The sequence below is a fragment of the Lissotriton vulgaris genome, chromosome 1_2, assembly GCF_964263255.1.
Source record: "Lissotriton vulgaris chromosome 1_2, aLisVul1.2, whole genome shotgun sequence".
NCBI classification, from domain to species: Eukaryota; Metazoa; Chordata; class Amphibia; order Caudata; family Salamandridae; genus Lissotriton; species Lissotriton vulgaris.
In genome coordinates, this window is record NC_141686.1 from 329585045 (window position 1) to 329611232 (window position 26188).

Below are 26188 nucleotides of genomic sequence, written 5' to 3' on the forward strand. Positions count from 1 at the left end.
CAGTGAAGGATAGGTAACGCAGACTTTTGTCCCCGTTGTAATCCGTCGTGCCTATCTTCCTCCCCCACTGTTTTCCCGAACTATCGTTCGTGGATTATTGTCTGGAGATTCTTTGTCTGCAAACAGGGAAGAACAAGGTCTCTCTTTGCAGGTAGAGAAAGAGTGGGTAACGCAAACTTTTCGTACCCACTTATTCTCCCCACTGATTGTTTGATTGAACCGAGCACTGATTGTTCGGTATTGGTTCTTTTGAGGTATTCACCGCCGGCAAACAACGGAGAATAGAAATATTCTGTCTAGTCTTTGCCCGCCGTGATAAGATAGGTAGTGCAGACCTTTGTCCCCGTTGTAACCCGTCATGCCTATCTTCTCCCCACTGATTGGTAGCCTGTACAGCCCGGACCGCTTATTAGAGATGAACCATCCGGCTCCACTGGAGGGCACCCCTAATAAGGACATGTTCACTAAGCATGGACTAGTCGCTATAGCTTATACTAAGTTATGGCATAAATATACAAAGAAGAACCCTGAAAGTCAGTGGCCACTGATAGGTTCCTTCGATGAAAACAAAATAAAAACATTGGAAATAGCGCTCCAGAAAAATAAGACCACGCCCACTATGCTCGATAGTATAGGCATGTGGCGCAAAGAAACGGAACAACGAAAGAAAAGAAAAGAAGCAAAAATAGGGAAAGAATTACGAAAGGCAGCCCACCTAGCCGCTAAGCAACTAGAAGAAGAAATAAAAGAAAGAAAGGAAGCTACACAAAACCAAGAATCAGGGTCAACAGGTCAATGTCCTGTTAGGACCCCCTCTGCGCTCTACCCTGAATTGCCCTCCAAACAACGGGCGAACGATGAGTTACTGCTAGGTCCCCCAATCATCTACATGCCCCCTCCATATGCCCCCTGCCAACAAGGCTTGCAAGCCCCGAGTGCGAGCGAAAGTGACCTTAGTGCTAGTGCACCAGCCCTCACGGCTTCCGCACCAGCCACATTAACAACATCGTCAGACGACCCTGAGGCTAGCAAACAACCACCAGCCAGACCAAATAGGTTGAGCAAAGATGAGCGGGATGGGATCGACAAAATAGCAAAGACATTAGTAGAACGAAGGGAGAGCGAAGAATACACAATGAGCATATATAATTCACATGCCGACAGCCACAGACGGCATTTCGTTTTGCGATTCAGCTATCACAACCTGAACGCATATGAAGATAGGTATCAAAGTAAGGGCCCCGCTAAACTAACAACGCTGTATAGGAAGATTGATGTTGGAGATGGGACTGAATGTGAGGCGACGGAGATCTTCCTGCAGATGCTTGGGGTCCTCCGCCACCTCACGGAACAAAAACCAGAAGCCAAGGTTACAGTCCCTGAAACGACCTCAGTAGAAGTAGCCAATACTATGATGCCCATCAGAGAGGCGGCCCCTTATTGGATCCCGCCACGTGGCCTGGGAACAAGCGACGATATTAATCACGCAGATGCAAAAGGGAGAGTTGTGTATAATTGGGTTTACCAACCATGGGACCGACAAGATATCCTAACCTTTAAACAAACTCTGCCCGATTTGAGAAAGAACCCGACAGCATTCTATACCGAATTAGGCACGGCCTTGGGTTCGACGATAATGACTTTAGCGGACATTGACTTGTTCTTCGGGTTATGCCTGCCAGCTGACGTGTGGAAGCAAATCCGGAAGGCTGACCACGCGGATCTGTTTGGGCATACCTGGGACCAACTCGGTAAACTAGATAGACAGCGAGAGCCAGGAAGGAAACCAGTAAAGGACATACTGGAACTCCCAGACAAACTAGTTCAGAAGTTGAAGACACTGATCCCAGAAAGAAAGGTAGACTGGTCGATAGTCACGGCCTGTCGACAGAAACCCCAGGAAGACGTGTCAGAATACTTCTCCCGATTCGAGACAGTGTTCTCCGACTACAGTGGCCAAGACATGACCACTGCAACCGGACAGCACCTGTTTGTACAAAATTATGTAAAGGGCCTAACACAAGAGGTCTCCCAAAAGCTGCAGACGAGTGAGAGTAGTTGGGGGCCTCCAAACCCGCAGCTATCCTTCAGATGGCTCAGTATTACGAGCACCAAAAGAATGAGAATGATAGGGCGTCCGAGAAAAAGAAGAAAGATTTAAAAGAAAGGGTAATGATAGCCCAGATACAAAGTATAGCGATAGGACGGGAACACCAAAGGGGGAACTACCAATCGACCACCCCCAGAAATCTACCTCCTAAAGATCACTCCCCAACACCGCACACTGGACGTAGAGACATTAGCAATGACCAATGCGCCTTCTGCAAAGGATTCGGCCACTGGAAATCCGTGTGTCCGGTTCTGCTAGAGATGAATAGAAATAGGGACCCCAGGGATGTGGCGGGTGGTCAGAGAGACAGAGGACAAGGACGAGGGCACACAAACGACACCAACAAAGACAGATCAGGGAGATTGAACACATTTGACCGCCCCCGACAGAACCAATATCAACTATCTGATGGTGAGAATGCCCCCGATTTTGCATAGGACTGCCAGGGGCAAGGGAGGGATCCAGTCGAGCTCTGTGTTGACCAGCAAGGTCCTTATGTCACCGCTAAGGTCCTGTGTACAGAGTCTCCATTTTTGGTAAACACTGGAGCGACACGTAGTGTGTTATCGAAACGACTGATTCCAAGGGCACCCTTGTCTGGCTCACACATTACATCGATAGGTTTTGATGGGACGCCCTCCACTAACCCCCTGTCCGTACCTATCACCTTTGACCTAGAAAGCAACACCACTGACGCAACATTTCTGCTCTCCTCCAACTCCCCTGACGCCATTATGGGCATTGACTTACTGAAACATTTTCGAGCTACCATTAGGTGTTCCCCAGATGGAGTCCGAGTCATCCTGTACGACAACCCAGGCATGCCCAGATCCTGCCCCTTACAACACATGTGCTCCACAACTGACGCTGACCTGTCCTTGCTTGACACCCTGCCTCCGTACCTGTGGGCCAAAAATGACTCTGGTGTGGGGCGAATGATGATTGACCCTATTCATATAACTGTAAGACAGGACGCTGTGCTCCCGAAACTCCCACAATATCGGATATCCCCCGAGGGTGAGAAGGCACTGGTAGCGATCATTCAGTCTCTGGAAGATGCAGGAGTGGTTGAAGAGGTGGTTAGCAACGTCTGCAACAGCCCAATCCTACCTATTGTTAAGAAGCAAGGCGAAGGAGATGAGAAAGCATACCGCTTCATCATCGACTTGCGAGAAATTAACAAAGTGGTTGTACCCCAATACCCTGTAGTCTCCGATATCACCACCATTCTGACCCTCATCCCGTCCACTGCCACCACCTTCACTGTTATCGACCTTAAGAATGCTTTTTCTCTATCCCCATCCATCCAGACAGCCGTTATCTCTTCGGCTTCACTTTAAAATCCCGCTCATACCGATTCTGTAGAGCTCCCCAGGGGTACACTGAAAGCCCCAGCATTTACAGCCAGGCCCTCAAAAGACAGCTGGATGCCTTCCAGCTACCAGATGGAGTGGTGTTGATCCAATATGTCGATGATATCCTTTTGGCGGCCGACACCACCCCACTTGCAATCACAGCCACTATCCAACTCCTACACTTTCTTGCAGAGAATGGCCATAAGGTTTCCAAAAAGAAGTTACAGTTCTGCCAGCCACAAGTGACATACCTAGGCCATCTCCTGTCCAAAGAAGGGAGGAAACTCACACCCGACCGAATCCAAACCATCCTAGACACCCCCGTCCCAAAAACACAAAAGCAAGTCCGCTCTTTGGTTGGCCTAACCTCTTTTTGCAGACAGTGGTTACCTAATTTCAGCCTCATTGTAAAGCCCCTACTTGCCCTGCTGGCCAAAGATGTCCCCTCCCCGCTCCCTTGGACCCCTGAGTGTCAAACGTCCTTTTGTGAGTTACGAAATGCACTCTGTTCAGCACCCGTCCTAGGAACCCCGGATTACTCCAAACCCTTCTCCCTCTTCACCCACGAAAGGGAGGGGTGTGCATTGTCTGTCCTGACTCAATCAATTGGTCCTAAGCAGCGCCCTTGTGCCTACTTCTCCGCCACTCTTGATCCTGTAGCAAGAGCTTTGCCTGCCTGCCTTCGAGCAGTAGCTGCCGCTGCTGTCTCTATCCGTCAGAGCGAAGGAATCGTACTTTCCAACTCCCTCACTGTGCTAGTACCGCATGCTGTCGACACCCTTCTGAACCAAACCAAGACTCAACATCTGACTAGCGCACGACTGACAGGGTACGAACTGACACTACTTGCACCCCACATCACACTAAAGAGATGCACGACTTTGAATCCTGCCACATTGTTGCCCCTACCTGAAAATGACCCCGACGTTCCTCCCATACACGACTGTGTGACCCTCACGGACGAACAAACTAGGAGTAGAGTTGACCTCCGAGATACTGCTTTCACTGACCCCGATGGAGAGCTATGGGTAGACGGCTCATGCATCAAACTCCCAGATGGCACCACTTCAGCTGCCTATGCAGTTACGACAGCCCGAACAGTAGTTGAGACAGCCCGCATCACACAACGATCTGCCCAGGCAGCAGAACTGATAGCCCTCACACGAGCATGCATCATAGCCACGGGGACCACCGCGAACATATACACAGACAGCCAGTATGCCTTCGGGGTGGTTCACCATTTTGGGCTCCTGTGGAGGGAGAGGGGATTCCTGACGTCCCACGGTACCCCTATCCTCCACGGAGATCTAGTCTCCGCCCTGATTGATGCAGTTCTCCTCCCCAAACGATTAGCGGTGATCAAATGTCAGGCACACAAAAGGGTGACAGACATAGTCGGACAAGGGAATGCACTGGCCGACATCACTGCACAAACCACAGCTGAGAATAGGACGGTGACACGCATGTATGTGACCAGGTCACAAGCAGAGAACTGGACTGACACAAGGGAAATGATCAGAGATATCCAGTCGGCCAGCACCCCTCACAAACTGATTAAATGGGCGGGGGTGGGTTTGAAGGATGATGAGGGCTGCTGGCGAACAAAGGATGCCAACAGATGGTTGCTGCCCGACTCATATCTGATCCCCATACTGATGATGGCACATTCCCCCGCACACATAGGATCTGCACCCATGATCGAACTCATTTCCAAAGTCTGGCACAAAGACAAAATCCCCGACTCAGCCAGACGCCTAGTCCAACAGTGCCTTATCTGTCTGCAACACAACCCCGGGAAAGGAACTGTGGTACCGCGGGGAGGGTTTGGGACCCCCAATCACCCCTTTGAGGTCCTGCAGATGGACTACATCCAACTAGAGAGATGCCAAAGCTTGAAGTATGTACTAGTCATCGTATGTGCCTTCAGCAAATGGGTAGAGGCCTATCCAACCCGTGACAACACCGCCATGACTACTGCCAAAGTACTACTGAAAGAATTCTTCCCTCGCTATGGCCTTTGTCGAATTTTATGGAGCGACAATGGCCCCCACTTCATAGCTGAGGTTATCCAATTAATCTTAAAGGGGTTGGGGGTGAAGCAAAGGTTTCATGCGGTCTTCCACCCCCAATCCGCCGGCCTGGTGGAACGCCATAATGCCACACTGAAGCTGAAATTGTCAAAAATAGTGGCCACCACTGGACTTAAATGGCCGGATGCCCTCCCACTGGCATTGTTATCGATGCGCTCCACTCCCACCAAACATCATTTGACCCCCTACGAGGTTGTATTCGGGCGACCGATGAACCTCTGGACTGCTCCCAAACCAACCTCCATTCATGACGTCCCGGACGTCCTACTGTCTGATTATTTGTGCAAATTAACTAAAACGTTGTCTGTCATTCATCAACAGGTGCAGCAGGCCATCCCCGATGCTTCCAGGGGCCCCGGCCACGACATCCAACCGGGAGATTTCGTTCTAATACGAAATTTCCAACGGACCAAGAGTCTGGAACCCCGGTAGATGGGCCCCTGGCAAGTGCTGATTACCACACGGACGGCGCTTCGAGTGGAGGGGAAGAGGCACTGGCTGCACGCGCATCACTGCCGGAAGGTCTCTGCAAACCTGGCCACGACAGAAAACGTCAACACCCAAGAAGAGCTCCTGAACAAAGACCGACCGACATTGAACTGTTATCCCGATACTGAGGCACTCGAACTTGCAAAATTCTCTGATCCCACTGTGCCATCCAGAGAAGGGTATTTCCTGCGTCGAAAGGAGGGAGCTTCGGCTAAGTAGGCCTCGGACTAAGTTGAATCTCAGAACGGTGACCTAAGCACAACCAAGGGTTGCCGGGAGAGAAGCTAAACGAAGTCTGTGGTTCTGCCCGCTACCGAGCCCCTTGAAGGTGATGGAAGCGCCAGATAAGAAGATGATGGAAGCGCCAGATAAGAAGATGATGGAAGCAACAGGAAATACCCACTATAGAAACCCAAAGACTGACAATTTGCACAAATCAAAGACAATCGCCCTCTTTATTGTCTTCCTCTTCTGCCTCCTCCTCATGACCTCCTTCTGGATTCTGGAGGAAAGCACACCGGCTCATGAAGCATTGCTACCTACTGCACAACCAACACCCCTGAAAGAGCATCACCTAATCTCTCTGTCGCCTCAGCTCCGAGAAAGGCGCAGGGAATTCTGGAACAATTCCTTCGTGCAACTGTTGCACCAACACAACCTTGCTGCAAATGCTACGAACTGCTGGATCTGCGGGTTGCTCCTGCATGCCACTGGACACTCCATCCCCTTCATCCCTTCTCCTTTCTCAGTTCACGGCTCTTGCCTCGCCTGGTTGATCCTCATGCAAGAGAGCCACAAGGACAACGCCACCTCCAGCCAGACAGTGTCGCACTTCTACTCTGGGTTCTGGCTGAACAAAACCGGAAAGACCTCTGCTGCCCTGTGTCCTGCGCTCACGGGCGCCACCTTCCTTAAAGATATTCCAGCCAAAGAACGAGTCGAAGTACAGGTGCTCCACAATCCAGCCATAACCACTTTCTCTCATCTGCAAAAACAAACTACCGCCACTCTGACGGTGGCCCTGTCTGTTATCAATGTCACAGGTCTTGTGTGTCTCGAAGGCCATGGAACACAGCTAGTGGGTCACAGTGCCTGCCGAATCACCAGAACATTGGACTCAGTTGACCCCCCTTCCTTTGTTGCTTCCCCAAATATGTACTTTGTGTGTGGCACCAAGGCTTACACCTGGCTCCCGAAAGGTTGGAAGGGCACCTGTTACATTGCCTTCGTCCTTCCACCCACATATGTAGCCCCTGCCAACCACCACCGGCAGAGGCGTGCAGATGACATTGGACAAGCCGACTCCACTGGAGCACAGTTCCTAGATGCAGCAAAGGGACTTGTTCCTCTGTGGGGCCCAATGGCAAATAGCCGCGCTATCCGACACCTAACCCAGGCAGTAGAAACAACGATCAACATCACGGCTGGCATCCTCGCTAACAACACGGCTGAGCTTCAGGCGGTCCGCCTTGTGACCCTACAAAACCGCCTCGTCCTAGACGTGGTCCTAGCCGACCGAGGAGGAGCATGCCGCATCATCGGATCTAGCTGCTGCACCTACGTGCCTGACCACTCACCTTCTGTCTACAAGGCAATTGAACACCTCCACAGACTTTCCTCAGAGGTTCACCAAGAACAAGAAGGATGGTCGCTTGGAAGCTGGTTTTGGGACACTTTGAAGGACTGGGGTTGGAAGTTATTTTCTTTCGTACTGATACCTGTTGTCATATTATGTGGGTGTTGTTTAGGTATTCAATGTCTACCCTCCTTGTGCAGCTTCGTTTCTAACTGTATGTGCCCAAAGACTTTAGACTTCCGAACTGAGCACATGAGTCCCCTCTACGAAGTAGAAATACGTGGCCTTATGGGGATAAATCCGAACTGACAAGTTGGCGAGACATGTTAAAAGGGAGGACTGTGGAATTTTAGTTTACGAGCTGAACATCATCTGCGCCAGCTTGTCACCCATGTACAACGTGCACGACAACCATTTTAGGTATCATGGTCTCCCTGTCCACGATCGATCGCCAGCGCGCCCCTCTGACCCAGCAGGCATCCTCCGCGCACCCTGGCTCCCCCTCCCTCCCTCTCATGAGCATAACCCTTCTGCATGACCCTGTCCTTGGGAGTCACGCCTGCGCCTGACCAGCATCTCCTCTCCTCCCATGAATGCCCCTCTGTTGATAAACCTTCCCTCCGCGCTCGATTGTCCACGCGGCATGAATACCACTCCTTTGATGACCCCTTCCCCCGTGTCCAGCTGTCCACACAGGTCCGAGGCCATCGCCTAAGCCAGGAGATGTCTTTTACTGCCCCTTATTGTATGAAGTCACTCTTCTTCAAAGGACCCTCTATTAATCAAGACCTCCCCACCCCCCGGGATATGATCAGGCGCACACATCCTAAGAATCGGCAGAACACTCAGCTGCGCGATGACCCCTTCCTCTTATCAGCAGGTTGAGGATCTCTATTGTAGAGGCATGTGGGGTGGGATTGATACGAGGATTACGGGGATGTCTTTTTCCTTACTTCACAATGTTCTGATTGTAATAAAGAAAGGTCACATGCCATAAACCAGTGTATAAGAGGCCAGGCCTCCGAGAGGCTGTTAGAGCACCTCGAGACGATACCTTGTTGTCTGATCTGATGTGTTCTGCTCCGTCGGAATAAAAAACTTCTGTTTCCTGCCTTCTGGTCTCCGGCGCCTGCCTCATTGCTTGGTAATTTGAATGGTACAGAGGCGGTTAGCGCCGGGCAAATCCTGAAAAAGGTCATAGCCCTACCCTTTTTCTCACACATAAGGCCCTTCTACAAGGCTGGTCTAAACTATTTTCAGGATCGGTTCTCCTGGTACACCCCCATTAAGAACCTAGTTCTACACAAATGATTACTGTCCCAAGAATAAACAAAGCAAAGTTGGGTGGGGTGGAAGAATGTACTCTTGCTGTGGAGGGAAACTATGGAACTCCTTACCTCTTGCCTAACACTCGCAATCGCAATCCACCATGCAGCAATTCAGAAAACAGTTGAAGACCTGCCTGTTTATTCATTAGATCAATAAGCTTTGCCAGACGTGTTCATCTGACAGGAGGCTTCCTTGTTATTGTCTGTGTAGTGCTAAGACACTTTTGGGTATTGCACGATACATCAAATTATTTCATTCACTCATTCATAGAAGAGAGGGGCATATTAGCAAGAAATAGCGATATTTATCGCCAAATGCGCTTAGCGCATTTTTTTATCACTACCTATTGCTACATATGTTAGCCGAGAAAACCTACTATTAGCAACGTTTTTCTCCATTGTGCTAAAATATCCAGCAATAGTGGCGAAATGCGTGAATATCGCTGGAAATCCAGTGATATTCATGCATTAACCCCAATTCTAGGAACAACACTATGCCCCGGTATTAAACCATATAAACCACTGTCTTGGACGCTGTACACACTAAAAATCCCCGTGTGGCAAGCTCCCAAAATACTAAAGACCAGTAATCCTTTTAACAGTATCTCAACAAAATATCTGAAGTCAGCCTCGAATACAGTGCGCCTCCGCGCATTAGCCCTTCCTTTACTGTAGGAAGTTACACGCACACGTGAAAAAACTACAAAAATGGCGGATTAAATGCGCATGTTCAGACTTCTCGGCATAGGTACAGCAATTTAATTATCTAAATTGCTCTGCCGCACCAGTTAAAGACCAGTAATCCCTTTAATAATATCATAACAATATATCTGAAGTCCACGTTGAATATAGTGCGTCCTCGCAACTTAGTCCTTCCTTTACTGCAGGAAGTCACACGCACACGCGGAATAACTAAAAAACTACAAAAATAACGGATTCAATGCGCATGCTCGGAATTCCCAGGTGTAGCAAGTTAATTATCTAAAATTGCTCCGCCGCACCACATAAAAAGACCCGTCTCGCGCAGCATACCATCTGACGCTGGAGACCGGGTTACCAGGGAGGCGGCGTGTGGCTACAATTACGGAGGTAAGGACTTTGGGCAGAACAAGTGCACTGCTTTTCAATGTCTCTCCTTGTGCTAGGCTATGTCTGCCCTGGCTAATATCCACTTAGAGGCTCTAATGTTTAGCGAGCTGGAAATAATTTGCATAACAGCAAATCTTTGGAAAGCGGGACTACCAACTAATTCCCAAAATAATGTTGCAACAATGTAACCATGCTTTAGCTCCAATTAACATTAAGATGAACGCTTTTAAGGAAGAATATACTATGTTTCCTTAGCACTTTGAAACAATGTTTAAACGTTTCTGCTCCAAACCAAAACAAACCTGAATCCCCTTTTCAGTAAAACAAACTGTATTTTGAATTAAATCTGAATACATTTCTTTTGGTGTAATTCAGTATATCATGCATGATTCACCAATATTGCTCTTCAGTATAAAACTTAGGAGGCAGTAATGTATAACAACTGTACTCCCTATGTCTCTTTTTAGAGAAAGGGAATCTGCTTCAATTACAAAAAAAGAAGCTCTTCGGTTTCATCAGGTGAATTCAAGGGTGCGAAAGGAAAGTACGCCCCATCCAACGAATACCCTGAGCCTTCTGAAATTAATATAAAGAAGTACAACCAACGCCCCATCCATTAAGCACAAAGTAAGCCTGCATGTCTCTTGTGGTGTAAAGGGGTTTGCCTATAGATCGGTTCTTTAAATGAATAAACTAATTGTAAATCAAATCACTGTGTGCATACAGGTCACAGGTCACTTGAAGGGAAGGAATTGAACTAAAACAGTGGATAAGAATTTTCTATCCCCAGGATTTATGCTGTCATCACACATTGAATACTGCGTATTATGTAAGAAATGATTTATTTTTGACACCGCAAACTTTTGAGAACTTTTTTGTAAAATTAAAAAATCCTCTCTGAATGTACACTAATGGATTGTCCCATATACTTTTTAGACTCAAGAATTTACTGTAGTCCTGAGGAAGGTGTACCATCTGCTGTAAACACCGAAACGCGTCGACATTCTTGCTACTTTTAATTATTGTTTTTTGTGTTGAACTTAAATGCAATGTGATTATGTTTTTATATGTCTATATGTAAAATTGTTACTCATATCATGCTGCTATTTCAAGGTTTTAATAAATATGAATTTTAAGAATAATATGTTTATGCAATAATTTTGTGGACAAACTAGGGTACATGTCATTGAGGTATAGAAGTGTTGGGTGTCAAATCTCGTTAAGTACTGCGTACTTCAATTTAGGAACCACAGAAAGGAACCAACCCCCTTTTTTTTGTTAACCCCAATGGGGACTTAACCTGAAAATCCACCTCCCATTGGATGAACAGGTAAGTCATGTTTTAAGCAGGTGTTAGATTATACCGATAATAGCGCTTAGCGCAATTTTTTTCATTGCTATGCCTGCCTTGCTAATAGGCGATAGCTTTGTTAGCAACTGCTTTCAGTCGCTAATAGTTTGTATATGCCCACTTTGCATGACATGCAAAGCGGGCCCCAAACCGGTCGCTATCGCCTATAAGCTGTCGCTAACTGCTGTTCGCACCAGCTTGCTAATAGGGCGATAAAAATATCGCCGCTTTAGAGGCAAAAAGTGACGCTAAAGCGGAGATATGGTCCTTGCTAATATGCACCATAGTTCTCAAGCAGTTCCGCTGTCCCTTAGCTGGGGCCCCTGATACCAACATCTGCAGACTGTTAGTGGTTCCAACGAGGCTGCTGATTTAATCAATAAACTCCCCAGAAACCCCCATGTTGCCCTCTAGTGAACCAACCCGACTGGCTGCCAGTGAAACAAAGAGTTCAATTTAAAACTTGCTGCCTCATTTCTAAGACCTTCAGAGCTGTTCTCCTCACTTTTTAGCCTGGAGGATCAAACACTAAATTCCATCACGCGTTCTCCTGACATCCTTCCCCCACATTCTGCCCATGTCCCATAAAAAAAGTAGTATCTTGTATATGTATTAGTACTAATGCCCTGTTGCTTTGGCCTCTAGCTGCTCAGACGGCGTAAAGGTGCTGCGTGGAATGCTGGTGCGGTGATGCTGAATGGAATTTTTGGGTGCCTTCGAGCAGTAGTGGTCCCCTTCCCCCAAGCGCCTTGAGACCCTTCCGGGTGAGTAGTGCGCTATACAAGTGTTATGATTGATTGATTGCCTGTGAGGTGAGGTGGACATTTGGAGCATGGCTGAGCAGCAGGCAGGCTGCTCCTGGTGGGGCTGCTGTACATGGATTTACCAACCTGCAACTAAGCATCTTAAACTACACCTCGGCTACAAGAATTTGATTACAACAAAGCAGCTATGGACGGTGATGTTCAGTGAAAGCTGCATGTCTGTGAAATTCTCTCCTGTCCATCTATGTCAAGAAACCAAACTCAGGTCAATCAGAATAAACCTGAAATGATAGGTATTCAAACAAGCTACAATTAATAATACCCTTTTCCACCAACTCCTATAACTGCCTCATTCCATTTTGCACTCAGCGCCAAGAAGCCTTTCGTGACCGTGGCCTCTATCACGATTCCTTAGCATAACATTACATAACCTTAAGCCCTCTGAGGGAAGTTGGATCCTGTGCTACAAGCCAGGTTGATCTTTAAGCATCCCAGATGCACCCAGGCCTCACCCCTACTGCAACAACTGCACTGGCTTCCCACCAAACAGAGGGCTACATTGAAAGGCCTCTGCATCGCCCACAAGGCCTTGTATCGTCAGACGCCCACATACATCAAAGAATGCCTGGTGAAATACGTCCCAGGGTGCACCCTAAGGTCTGCCACGGAGGGCCTAGTAAAATGTCTACGGTTCAATTACACAACTAAAGGTGGGCGAGCCTTCTCGGTCCTCGTCCCGCAACTCTGGAATAGGCTGCCAGGCCATTTCCGCTTCGAAAGAGCCCTTCTCCCATTCAGGAAGAAACTGAAGACGTTACTCTTCACAGAAGCCTGGGCATAGCATCCGCCACTTAAGCGACTTCTTTCACCCCATCACTTTCCAAGTGCACCAGTCGCCACCACTTTTTCCACTCTTTCCACGATGACTCCTGAAGGGTTGGATGTATCTAGTCAGGTGAGGGCTTGGTTGTAAGTTGACATGCAGATGCATCAATCTAATAATTGTTTGTATTTGTTTATTTTTTGAAAGCATACAAAAGTTAAGAAGGTCCACTGTGGTCCAGTCATGTCCTCCTCTGATCCACAGATGTTCTGCCATTGAGGCTTTCACTACTTGTCCTTGGGGTGAGCAGGGCGTTTCTTGCAGGCGTCGGTCTCCAGGTAAGCCTTGAGTTTTGGGCGGGCGTCCATCTTTGCTACAAAGGCTTTGAGGAGCGGAAAATCATTGAGGCACCCTGGGGCGAGCTTCAGGTGCATATGGAGGACGTGCAGGAGGTTGTAGTCTGCAAATGAGATCTGTGGAGAGAAAACAGAGAAATTAACAAACCTGTAAGAGACTTAATGACCAGAAGCCCAACCAGCCACATGCAGTGATCAGAACAACAGAGTGAATGGACCGTGGGCTCCTTCTGTCTCTTGCACTTGCAAGAAAAGCCACCTCCTCAATACAGGGGTGAAGCTTACTCCATGGACGTCAAGATTCCCTCGGCCGCTTCCAGCCGAGCATTGTTTGGCCAAGGACTTCACTGACGTGTGGGATAGACTCCGTGGAGAGGAAAAATGTACTGTCTCTTTTGGTCTCCAGGCAGTGAGCTCAGCGACATAGGAGGGACACACTCAATGAACGAGGGACGAAAGTGTTTCTGTCATTCTTTAGGCAGTGATATGAGTGCCACAGAAAGGACAGACTCCATGGACAGGAGTCCACACAGTCGCTTTCATTCTCTGAGCATTGAGGTGAGCGCCGAGGGAGTGATAGACTCCATGAACTAGAAGACTACACTATCTCTTTGTTTCTCAAGGCAGTGAACGAAGGCGCCGTGGTGCAAGGGTGCCTACTTTGCAGGTAGGATTGTTTTTTTGCAGGAAGGGACACCTTCAGGCACTAAAACAACCCTTAGAAGCGGCTTCCTTATTCGAAGAGTGTTGCATAATGCGGTGCACTTAAAAAGAGGAAACAAGAAGGAGAAATAAAGATATTTCTCCTTGTTGCGCCTCCCCGGGAAAAACCTAGCATTTTGACGTGTGCCGGTATTTACAACTAATACTAAATTTGGGAATATGCCAAAATCCATGGGTGGGTGTGTGGAAAAACCCATGTTCCAGCCATGGAACGCCTTTCCAGGGCAGAGTAGCTTAAGGCAGCCGCTGGCACTGCCTTGCGTCGCTCCAGATTTACCAACATCGAAGGTCTCACCGGAATTCCTTTTGGGCCAAATTGCACCAAGATATAAGGTCAAACAACTCAGCCAAATTCTGGCGTACCATAAATAGTCTTGGGGGTTGTATCCTGAAAGTTACCTCGTCAAACATACTGGCGTCCGGGAGGTATCTCTTTCTGCATAGACACTTCAACGATCGACAAGACCACACTCCGAATCAGGCTACCGGCACAAAGGGCAGCAGCACCTTGACAGAATGGACCTCACTTTCAGACCGCTTTCGCAAAGGGCTTATAACGGACGAGGTTTCTCAAAAATAATCACAAAAAATGGAACAGAGAGACAAAACCATGACAACGGCTTTGAGTATAGCACAGTCCCCGAGGACCAAATTGAAAGGCAGATAAAAAAGGGTCAGAATGACGGGCCCCCGGACCAGGTGGCATTCCTCCAGCTATGTTCAAGTTGGATCCGGCCTTCTGGGCTTCTAAACTAGCTCCACTTTTCGCTCCAATTTTAGCAAAAAACAACATTCCACCCTCTTGGCAAGGTTCGATTCTTGTTCCAATTTTTAAAGGAGGGGACAAAAAATCCCCAGGCAATTATCGGTTAGTCGCTCTTATTGACAATGAAGCAGAGTACTTTGCATGGATTTTGCTGAATTCACTGTGGGACAGGGCCGAGGAACACTCAATAATTCGCCCAAACCAAACTGGATTTACAAGCGAAACCGGCACTGCGGTTAACCTTATGACTCTATCATGTCTGATAGATCAGGCGGAGCTCAGCACCAGACCAGTTTATATGGGGTTTATAGACTACAGTTCGGCGTTTGATAAAGTCAATAGGGCCAAGCTGTGGCAGAAGCTTTTCGCACTGAACATCCCATATGGTTTACTGAGAGCCCTACAGCTACTGCACCAGGACACATGGGTCAGGATTAAGATGTGTGACGGTTCCAGACTGTCACAACCAATTTTTACAACAAAAGGACTCAAACAAGGATGTGTCTTGGCCCCTACACTTTTTAATCTATTTTTATCAGATCTCCCAGAAGCCCTAAACATAGTCAATTCTCATGCCCCCAAACTAGGCAGATTACAGCTGTCTAATTTATTATATGCTGATGACGTGGTCCTCCTAAGTAATACAAAGGTTGGCCTACAAAGGCTCATGGACGCAACTGCCGCATACTCAAACAAGAACGAGCTTCAGATAAACAACTAGAAAACAAAAATCTTGGTGGTTCGCCCGGGAAGGCCTAAAAAGCTGGCATGGGTCCTAAATTTGGAAAGCATCACAGAATCTAAATGCCACAAGTATCTAGGTGTCCTATTTAACAACAATGGAAGATATAAAAGCCACCTGGGAGAGCAAAAAAAGAAAGGAACAGCGTTAGCATTTGCTCTTAGCTCCGTTCATAAGAAACTACTTGGCCCAACATTCGCCCCTACACTCCAGGTGGCGCAGGCAAAAGTCATCCCAACATTAAAATATGAAAGTGAGGTGCTAAAAGGTCTGGATAGCGCCCAACTAGACATAATTGTAGCAAAAATCTTTAGAACAGTCTTCCAGCTACCACCTTTTACATCACCGGCACAAATTAGGCTGGAACTGGGGATTTGTAAGCAAACATTAGGCAGAAGGATGAATTTCCTAATGTGCTGCCACAAGCTGAGGTCCAATCTGAATACAAATCGATGGCAATCGGGGCATCGCTATTTGTTAAGTGGGATAAAAACCCTAGGTCCGAGCGATGTATGAGACCTACACGTTAGCCAAAACGAGTTTAAAAGGCCAGCAAAAATAAGTTTAAAAAAAACTCTCCTCAATGGAAGACAAGGCTCGTCTCGCAAAAAGAAGCCATGGTTGGATGATCCTCACTTCATACATTCAGCCGACACCTCAGAGCTACCTAACTTATACTTTTAACGCACGCACCAAATTCCGTTTTTTAAAACTAAGATTGGGGGTGATCAACTGCCCTGCCATCTTCCCAAATGTAAATGGGGACACATTTCGGAGCCATGTAGACTTTGTGGCAACCATAGGGAAGATATAATTCATGTACTGTGCCTGTGTCCAAGCCTTCTGAAAGAAAGAAGGTCGATCCTACGGAGGGCCTGGAACAACAAGGAATTTGGATTGTGTAGAACTGCAGTATTGGCCTGCTTCGACCCACGGATACACACTTAAACTGCGCACTGGTGAGGTTTATAGACAGCGCAGTAAAAAAACTAGAGGGGGGGAGGGGTTGTTCGCCACCACAGCCACAGATGCAGATCCAAGGTCCTCACTATAAGGGGCAATTCTGCCTTGCGGGCACCCTGACATATGAATATCGTTAATATTGTCAAAGTATATTGATATAAATAAAGGGATGTGCGCATAGGCTGGTCACCTTGGGTCTCAAAATATAACGTTGGTCATAACTGCCCTAACGGGATCGTTTCCAGCGCGCCAACAAGAGCGCACGCATATTGGGGATTGGGGGGGTGCTTCTTATTACTGGATCTAGGGTTCTATTTTATTCATGCTTAATATGTGTTATATTTTTATCAATTTTATTAAGTGTCATAATTTTATCTTTTGTAACTTGCAAAGGTTTCTTTTTAAATCATGCAATACAGATTACTAGATTTACCAAGCCACGCAGGACCACGCAAGGTGGCCTCGGGTTGCCCTTGCAAGGGCAACACAACACTCTGATAAATCCGGCTCTAAGTTTCCCTCTCTGGTGCTCCATGCTCAATGCCAGGAGAAGAAGAGGATCCATGGCTGACAAGGAGCGCGACAGGCTGAAATCAGGACGAGACCTCTAAATCGCATTATCCCCTGTGGTAATGAACTCCATGTGATGAGCACCCACAGACGCTCTTGCTGACGTTTCTATGCCAGAATATCATATTCAAAAAAATGGTCTGGTATAAATACCAGGACCAACATTTTATTAACAAAAGCTCTGTCCTTTTGGACCACAATTTTCTATTCCTACCTCCACTGTGATAATATTTTTCCAAAGATGTTTGCGACAAACAACATTTATGTCAGGAGATATTTTTCCAACAAATTCTGGTATCTCACATCACTGAGGTCTGGCATTCAAGGGGCACCACCAGAGCTGGACTCGAAACCAAAGCAAGTCCACTGTTAGTGTCAGGGTTTGCATATTTGCGCCTGCCGAACTACAAATCCCATAATGCTAAAATGGGGGCAGAACTGAATCTATATATTCCGGATGTCCACTAGGGGGCTTTGTAAGTGATTACTCTTTGGAACCTGTGAGTGTTGGAGTCGAGTTCTACGTTCGGGAACTACTATCCAGGATCAAAGACTTTGGAACATTGAGTTTGTTGTTATCTTTCCGTGTGCGGCTGCCGCGGAAGGAGAAACGCGAGTATCGGCAGAGAATCTTGGTTTGGAGAGCATGGATAACAGTGGCCGTTTCCGTGTCCTAAGACTTACCCGTTCGTGTGCGGCTGCTGCGAAGGAAGGTCTACAGTGGTTGGCGTCCTGTTTCCAGGAACTATTTGGATTAGTCCTCTTGGGGTTCGAGCAAAGGAAACCTGCTTGTTGTTGGTTCTTTCCGCGAGCGGACACCGCGAGGAAGAAAGGCCGCTGGAGTATTACCAGGAAGGCGAGAAAACGCTCGCAACCCAAAAACACTGACTGGTGTAAAAATCGTCTACTAAACTGGTAAGCCTCGAAGGAGGTTGCATTCCGTTCGTTTCTATTTTTGTTAGTGTTCCCTATTTAGTTGGGCCCAGCTAGGAATACTATTTCGTGTACTTTTTGTCCTTGGTGAACGTGGCATTGTTTGCAAGACTATCCTGAATCCCTCATACTTCAGTGTTTGGAACTGAGGTGCTTTATCAAATCATTGCTCCGCTGGGTTACTGGAGAGAACTTTTATCGTTTCAAGGGAAGCATAATACGGGTATGTGTGTGGTTGGTTTATTCATTGATGTACCTTGAGGTGTTGTTGAACAATCATTAATCAGTGGTTTTCTTACAGGCAGCACTTATGTATAGAGAAGTATCTATGGTATAGAGAGGCCGAGGTCCCCTCCTGATTTACGTGGTATGTATCGTTTCATTAGCGAGAATTGAAAGAGAGTAGTTAGAACTGATGTGATAATTCTCTCTTCTTGTCATTTCAGCTGTCCCTTCCGTTCCTGTCCCTTCCCTTACCTTCCCTGACTTATCCCTCGCTTGATTACCTCTACGCTCTGTGTTTGTTGTACAGTCTGAGTGTGGGGAAATCAGGAGGTGGACCCCTTTCAGCATCACCCTGATCCTGAGGCTACGAGAATCGTGACAGTTAGCACATTTACTATAAGCAATACAAAAATATCTTGATTTTTGTGAAGGGTAAACAGATCAATACTATGGAGTCTGTTTTATTGTGAGAATCAACAGCTCATTAGGAAATCAAATCTCAGTTTGTGTTTTTAACCTCCCATACATCTCTGCATCCCTTGCATCATTTGCCAACATCCTCTAAACAACTGTAGCAGCTGGCGTGGCCAAGATGGCGGGGTGAGCGGACGCTTGCTCCCGTAGCTCCTCCGGCCCGGCTCAGCTCGAGCCCCGATTTCTGCGCTTCTCTCCCCCCGCAGCTGCTTTGCGGGTGAGAGGACTGTGCCGGAGTTCCTGGTGCACCTATTGATGCTACTTTGACTCCTATCGCCCCGGAGGAAGTACCCCGAAAGTTTGCTCAAAGTTCGGAGCACGGAGGAGAGCCTGGGAGGCGGAGCGTATCGCAGTGCTGTCCAGGCGCCTCGGCTGGGCCTGGTGCTGAAAGCTGGTGATCCCGAGTGTTCGGACCCGACGTGCTACGGAGAATAACAGCGCCCCCCGGCCGAAGCCTACGTGACCGGTGCCACCAACACGCAGCGGACCCTGGACCTTAGCTGGCGCTTTGGCCCCTCGCTACCGACGACGGTGTATGGTGCGGCGTGGACCCCGGACCTGGTGGCGAGGGACGGAGGCATCTACGCGGCAGCCGACCTGGGCGGACCCGCTGGCGAAACTGTGAGACACTGGCTGTGGACTTTCCTTGCTTATTGTGCCCCGGGGGTCGCCGGTGGTCTCGCCAGCCCGGGCTGCTCTCCCGGGCCCCGCCCTGCCGCCATCTTCTCCCTGAGGAGCTGGAGCTGGCGACCTCCACCCGTGCCTTTGGCGGGCGGGTGCCTACTTTCGCCTTGGCTCCTGACCTAATTTCTCAAGGGGTGCGCTGCTGAGAGACCCTGACTTTGGCCCCCGATTGCCACCCTGGTCGGTACAACGACTGTCTCGCCCCGGCCTGAGCCGCCATTTTGTCGCTTGTGACGCAGCACCCCTGTCTTCGGCAGGGTCTCACATCTGGTGCCCACGAGCGACTGGACGCATCCACGGCGGCCTGCCCTGAACCTTGCCCACTGCAGCGGCCACGATGACTGGGAGAGGAGGCTCGAAAAGGGGTGACCGTACTCTGCCGGACATGCTCAGCAGGGCCCAGCAGCTGAGGGACAGGACGCAGCCGTCGCCGGGGTCCTCCCGGGCCTCGGCAGACGCAACTGGAGGCGAACCCCCGGTCACGAGGTCCTTTATGGAGGACTTATTTAGCTCCCTCAAGGACGACTTCCAGACGCTAAAGAAGGAAGTGGCCAGCGAGGTCCGAGAAGTGCGCAGGGAGGTGGAGGGCCTTGGCGAGCGTGTTGACACGGTGGAAACGGCGGCCCAGCGCCGTGATGAGGAGATAGTCCATCTCCAGCAGGACGTTCTCCGTCTCCGAGAGCAGTGTGTCGAGCTCCAGGCCCACTCTGAGGACCTCGAGAACAGGTCCAGACGGAACAACATCCGGGTGCGGGGTGTCCCATCCGCGGACGAGGGGACGGATCTGGTGGCCTATCTACAGGACTTGTTCCAGGAGATTTTGGGAGAAGATGCAGAATTCCCGATCCGCATAGATAGGGCGCATAGAGTGGGCCGACAGCGCCAGTCATCAGCACCCCCACCGGACATTCTGGCGTTCCTGCCTGATTTCCCCTTGAAGGAGCGCATCATGACAGAGGCCCGCAGGAAGCAGCCTTTAACTTTCAGAGAGCGGCCTGTGGCGCTCTACCAGGACCTGTCTGCCATCACGCTGCAGACGCACAGGTCCTTCCGGATTGCTACAGACTTTCTGCGGGAGCACGAGACGCCCTACTCCTGGGGTCACCCCTTCCGCCTCATCTTTAGATGGAACGGAGTGTTACACCAGCTGCGCTCCCTCCAAGACATCTGTGGGGTGCTGGGACTCACGGCCACGGAGGAAGACGGAGCGACGCCCACATGGAGGCGCTCGGAGAGACGGAGCCGGCGGAGATCGACGAGGAGACAATCGTCGGCGACTGCGAGTCGCCCTGATTCCCCTACCATCAGGGCGGATATGGAGGAAGCCCTGAGAACGGCGGCCAGGACCTTGCCTGACTCCAACGACGTGGCCTTGACGGCCTAACTTCACTCCGGGGGGAGAGATGCTTAGCCTCTACGATGCTGGGTTGGGGCTGGGGGTTGGGAGGGAACGGTTGGAGGTGAGTGGCTGAACGTCCACTTGATTGGTTTCTACAGACTTGCCCGTTCGGGCTGGACTGAGACAATGGGGTGTTTTTATTTGTTTGTGGTTTTGGCTAGTTGCCATGGGTTGGTTCTGGGAGGGCTTAAGAGTTGTTTTGTTGTTGGTGGGGTCCCGTCCGATAATGCCCAAGCACGCGTTAGGCCGGTCTTGGCCTTCCCTGCGCGCCTGCCCCGCGCGCCCCCTCCGCTGATCCCTCGCTTGCTGCACAGCGCTTCGATTCCCTGGGGGAGATGCCATCCTTGAAAGTGGTGACCCTTAATGTTAAGGGTCTGAACAATCCCTTGAAGCGCAGAGCGATCCTATCCCTACTAGAAGGGACGCAAGCGGACATATGCCTTTTGCAGGAAACTCATCTGCTACCCAAAGATTGTCATAGGCTGCGCTCTGCCAAGTTCCCCACCCAATTCTCTTCGGCAGCGACCAAGACTGCAGGCGTAGCCATTCTTTTAGCTAGCTCTTTCAGGGGCGAGGTATTGTACAAATATGCCGAACAAAAGGGGAGGCTCCTAGCGTATCGCATGTGGCTTGGGGGTATTGCCTTCACGGTTGGCTCCGTTTACAGCCCGAATGATCACCAGGATCGTTTCCTGGAATCAGTGTTGGTGGACGTCACTGCCTCGCCTGATCGCCATGTTGTCTTGGGGGGAGACCTGAACATTGTCTTCGACTCGGCTATGGATAGGTCTGCCCAGCGCTCCCCACAGACGGGGGAGCTTTCCCGCGTGGTGCAAGACCGGATTGCAGAGATGGATCTGCATGACCTCTGGCGCGCTATGCACCCCACCGATAGGGACTATTCCTATTTCTCCCACGCGCACCGCACTTATTCGCGGTTGGACTACCTCCTGGTGAGTGGACCGCTACGCACGGCCGCCACGGCGGCGGACATCGGGGTCCTGTCCCTGTCCGATCATGCACCGGTTTCCGGCGTCTTTGCATGGCCGGCGGCCTCCCCCTCCAGAGGGTTGTGGCGGCTTCGGGATACTCTTCTACATAAGAAGTCGGTCGTGAAGCGAGTGGAGGAGGTCATTCAGGACTATCTGGTCCACAATGGCAACTCCGACACGTCTCAAGCGACGCAGTGGGCGGCCTTGAAGGCGGTCCTCAGGGGGGAATTTATCTCCATCTCCTCGGCCAAGAACAGGGAGCGGCAATGTAAGAGGGACGAACTGACTGCGCAGGTCAGGGAACTTGAGCAGGTTCACCGCCGAACAGGGGCTCCTCGAGTTTGGAGGCAGCTGAAAGCGGCGAGGAAACTCCTTTCTGCGCTGGACCTAGATCGAGCGGAATATGCAGCGTTGCGTCTGAAGCATGCCTTTTACACGGGCGGAGACAGATGCGGTAAGCTCCTGGCCCATCGGCTCAGGGCTGCGCAGCAACGCAATGTGGTGAAGGAGCTAGTGGGTGCAGACGGGGTTTCTGTTTCCGGTGACGCGGAGGTGGCGGACTCCTTTCGTAGCTTCTACGAGGCGTTATATGCCGCGGAACCCTCCTCGCCGAGGGTCGCAGAGGATTATCTGGAGTCTGTGACCCTCCCGGTGCTAGAGCCCGCCCAAGCGGACCACCTAGAGAGAGACATCCATGTGGAGGAAGTCATCTCCGCTATAGCACGATTGAAACACGGTAAAGCCCCGGGCCCGGATGGCAACACGGCCTTGTTCTACAAGACTTTCTGTTCCACAGTGGCGCATATCCTGGCTCGCCTGTTCAACTCCTTCTCCGAACCGGGGGCTATCCCGCCGGACCTTCTTTCCGCGACTGTGTCGGTTATTCCGAAACCGGATCCTGTGTGGTTCTTATAGGCCTATTTCGCTTCTGAATGTTGATCTTAAGCTCTACACGGGGATCCTAGCGGCCAGACTTGGACTGCACTTACCGGGCCTGGTGGAGGCGGACCAGGCTGGCTTTGTACCCGGTAGACAGACAGTTGACAACACCAAGAGGGTGACGCACATATTAGAAAAGGCCTCGCGCGTCCCGGGGGAGCGGATGTTACTGTCGGTCGATGCGGAGAAGGCCTTTGATAGAGTTCATTGGCCGTACCTTGAGCTGGTTCTCGGGAAACTGGGAATCGGCGAGAAGTTCCGCACCATGGTCTTCAATTGCTATAAAAGACCATCAGCATCGGTACGGGTCAATGGGCACAGCTCTAGTAGTTTTGTCATTGAGCGCGGTACGAGACAGGGCTGCCCCCTCTCGCCGCTTTTGTTCGCCCTCTACATGGAGCCGTTTGCCCAGAGGATACGCGATAATCCGGACGCTATTGGGGTTAAGATGGGTCAGTATACCCATACTGTTAGCCTTTATGCGGACGATGTCCTGTTGACCCTGGATGACCCCAGGAGGTCACTCCCTGCTTGCGTCCAGGAACTGAACGCCTTTGCACGCGTGGCCGGCTTTAAAATGAATATGGCCAAATCGGCTGCCCTGGACGTGTCGCTCGCCGCGGACACCAGGAGAGACCTTCAGCGTCTCTTCCTCATGCAGTGGTCCTCATCCACGGTGCCATACCTGGGGATCCTGCTGGCGCCTTCGCTGCCTGAAATGGTCAAAGCAAATTACTCTTCCCTTAGCAAGAAGATTAAGGAGGAACTCGGCCGATGGAACAAGGGCCTGCTCTCGTGGCTGGGCCGTATCGCAGCGGTGAAGATGACGGTGCTGCCTCAGATCTTGTACCTTTTTCGCGCTCTACCTCTCCAGCCCCCTGTGGGTTGGATACAGCAAGCGCAGGCTGACATCTCCCGTTTCGTGTGGCAAGGCCGCAGGCCTCGGATGAAGAGAGTTCTCTCCACGCTTGCTCCGGAGGCGGGGGGTCTTGGTATCCCGGATCTCCGGAAGTATTTTCAGGCGGCGCAACTCCGATATTTGGTGGAATGGAGCAGGTGGGAATCTGACAAGCACTGGCTCTTTCAGGATCAGGCGGTAGCGGGACGTACCCTTCAGGAGGTTCCATTCCTGCGGCGCGCACATCGCCCGGCTAACCTCTACGCCTCCTTTGTCACCCGGGTTCCCCTGCGGGTGTGGGATGCGGTTTGCGAGCTCCGCGAGCTAACTACCTTCCCATCACCGTTTACACCCATAGTTGGTAACCCGGACTTACTCCGGGCTTAGAGCCGGGAGCTTTTTCCCACTGGGTGAGTGCGGGTTGCAGGACACTTTTTCAGATTTATGGGCCGGAGGGCGTGCTTCCTTTCCAGCAACTTCGACAGGAATTTGGTCTGACGGAGGTAGACAGATTGCGCTACATGCAGGTCCGCCACTGGGCTCTCCAACCCCAGGTGCGCGACGTCGCAGCCCGTCAAATCACTTCTTACGAGCGGTGGCTAGTGACCCGGACCTTGGATGCCAAGCTTATTTCCGATCTATATAAATTTCTCCAACCCCGACGTTTCATTTCCATAATCCGGGGAGGGAGCGCTGGCACAGAGAGTTGGGCAGGACCCTGAGCCACAAGGAGTGGGACAAGATCGCATATCGGGCGAGGCACTCTGCATACCACACTGGGCTGACGGAGACCTTTACTAAGGTGTCCACCTACTGGTATTACACCCCGGAGAGGCTCTATGAGATGCACAAACTCACCAACAAGGGATGTTGGCGGGGCTGCGGACAGGAGGGTACTCTATCGCACATTCTTTGGGATTGCCCGGTACTGACTGCTTACTGGACAGAGGTCTTGGATGAGGTGGATAGACACTTTGAGATTGAACTGCCGCGCTTCCCGGCGTATGTCTTGCTAGGCCTTCCCAACGACTTAATGTACCCGCTGAAGTCCCGCAGGGGTAGGCAGATTGCTATTGCGCTAGGCTCAGCGGTCCAAAATATCCTTGTCCACTGGCGCACCTCCACTGCCCCCTCCATCACTGGTTGGCTACATAGACTCTGGCAGGTACTGGGTATGGAGAAGATGTCGCTTACAGTGGCAGGAAATGTAGATCAGTTCGAGGAGCTCTGGCACCCCTTCCTGGCACTGCTGTCCACAGAATTCCGGGAGCTCACATGTCCGAGGTACCTGCGCCTTCTTAGGCTGACGCCACCGGCGGCCCCGGCGGATTAGGAGGGATGGGGCTGGGGGGATTAGGGGTTGGGGGTAGGCGGTTTGGGGCGGAGGCTTCTACTAAGGGCTATTGGACGGGGATGTTGGGGTATTGTTTTCTTCTTTTTCCTTTTTCTGGGGGCGGGGGGCTTGGAGGGACTGCGTTGTGTTTTGCTGTGTTGCAGGAAGCTACTCGCTCTTAGCTTTGGTTGGGAGGTCGGGGAATATAGGAGGGTTGTGCGCACTGCCTTATTGCCTTACAGCTGATACTTTCCCTTCCCCTCCTGGACCACCGACCTCCCCCCTTTCGACCAGAACTGCTGCAACATGTCTCTTTTTCTTTTCATTGTACTGTATGTAACCTTGACCTCCTACTCCCCTTCCCCATGTTTCTTTCGTTTTAATAAAAATGCTTTAAACCTAAACAACTGTAGCACATACATTAGGACATAGATAGATAGATGGATCGTTTTGCCAGCCCAGTGGCAGCGTACCCTTCTCACTTCCTTTGTTTTAGGATTTGGTACACCAGTAGCAAATAAGCCAGCTGATAAGTTAGAGGGAGGGTTATGCTACAGTAAATGGGAATAATACAAATCTATGAATAACATGTTTACCATCTTCATTTTAGCCAATTCCTACCCGTTCAGCAATAGTGAAGTTGAGACTCTTATGCTGAAATGTACGTTCATACAAATTTAGAAGTCTCAAAAAAGGCCCCTAATTTCTTTTATCCTACTCATTTCATTGCCATTATAAATGTGTCCTGCTGCTTGTAGGTAGCAGAGTGGCCCTCATGTCAGATAACATCTTGCTTTAGCTTTATGATGTCAGAGCACCAGTGCTGTTATCTGACATGAGGTCCTTGTGGAAGCTGACCACACAGGAGGATGAGATATCAGAAGTCATGCAGTAGGTTACTATCTGTATTCAGGACTGCAAGGCAAGTAGGAGGGGGAATGGTAAAGGACTTTGAACCACTCGAAGCACTGGGGCCTTTTTGAAAGTGGAACGGAGATACAAAAACAGAGATTATCCTTAACAACAATCCATCTTGAGAATCAGAGTCCAACATACAGTGTGCAGGAGAAGAGGTTAAAGGAGCTTCCTTCCGTGAGAATGTAACACTATCGTTCTAAAGTGAGACGGTGCATTTCAGCCTCAAAGGCAGCAAATACCTTGAATAGAACATTGCTAGCACCAGGATCTAAAGCAGGCTTTAGTAGCGTCGGAGGCA

The 26188-nt window shown here is 50.0% G+C and overlaps 1 protein-coding gene across 1 annotated transcript in view; it reads right to left on the minus strand.

The window, feature by feature from the left end:
• Nucleotides 1-13164: 13164 nt before the first annotated feature.
• LOC147736658 (glutathione S-transferase P 1-like) overlaps nucleotides 13165-26188 on the minus strand; it is a 61478-nt gene continuing 48454 nt past the window's right edge. Inside the window, exon 7 of the mRNA XM_086953414.1 lies at nucleotides 13165-13448. Within this exon, the coding sequence (XP_086809540.1) occupies nucleotides 13263-13448 (186 nt within the window). The 3' untranslated portion in view covers nucleotides 13165-13262. The remainder of the gene's footprint in view (nucleotides 13449-26188) is intronic.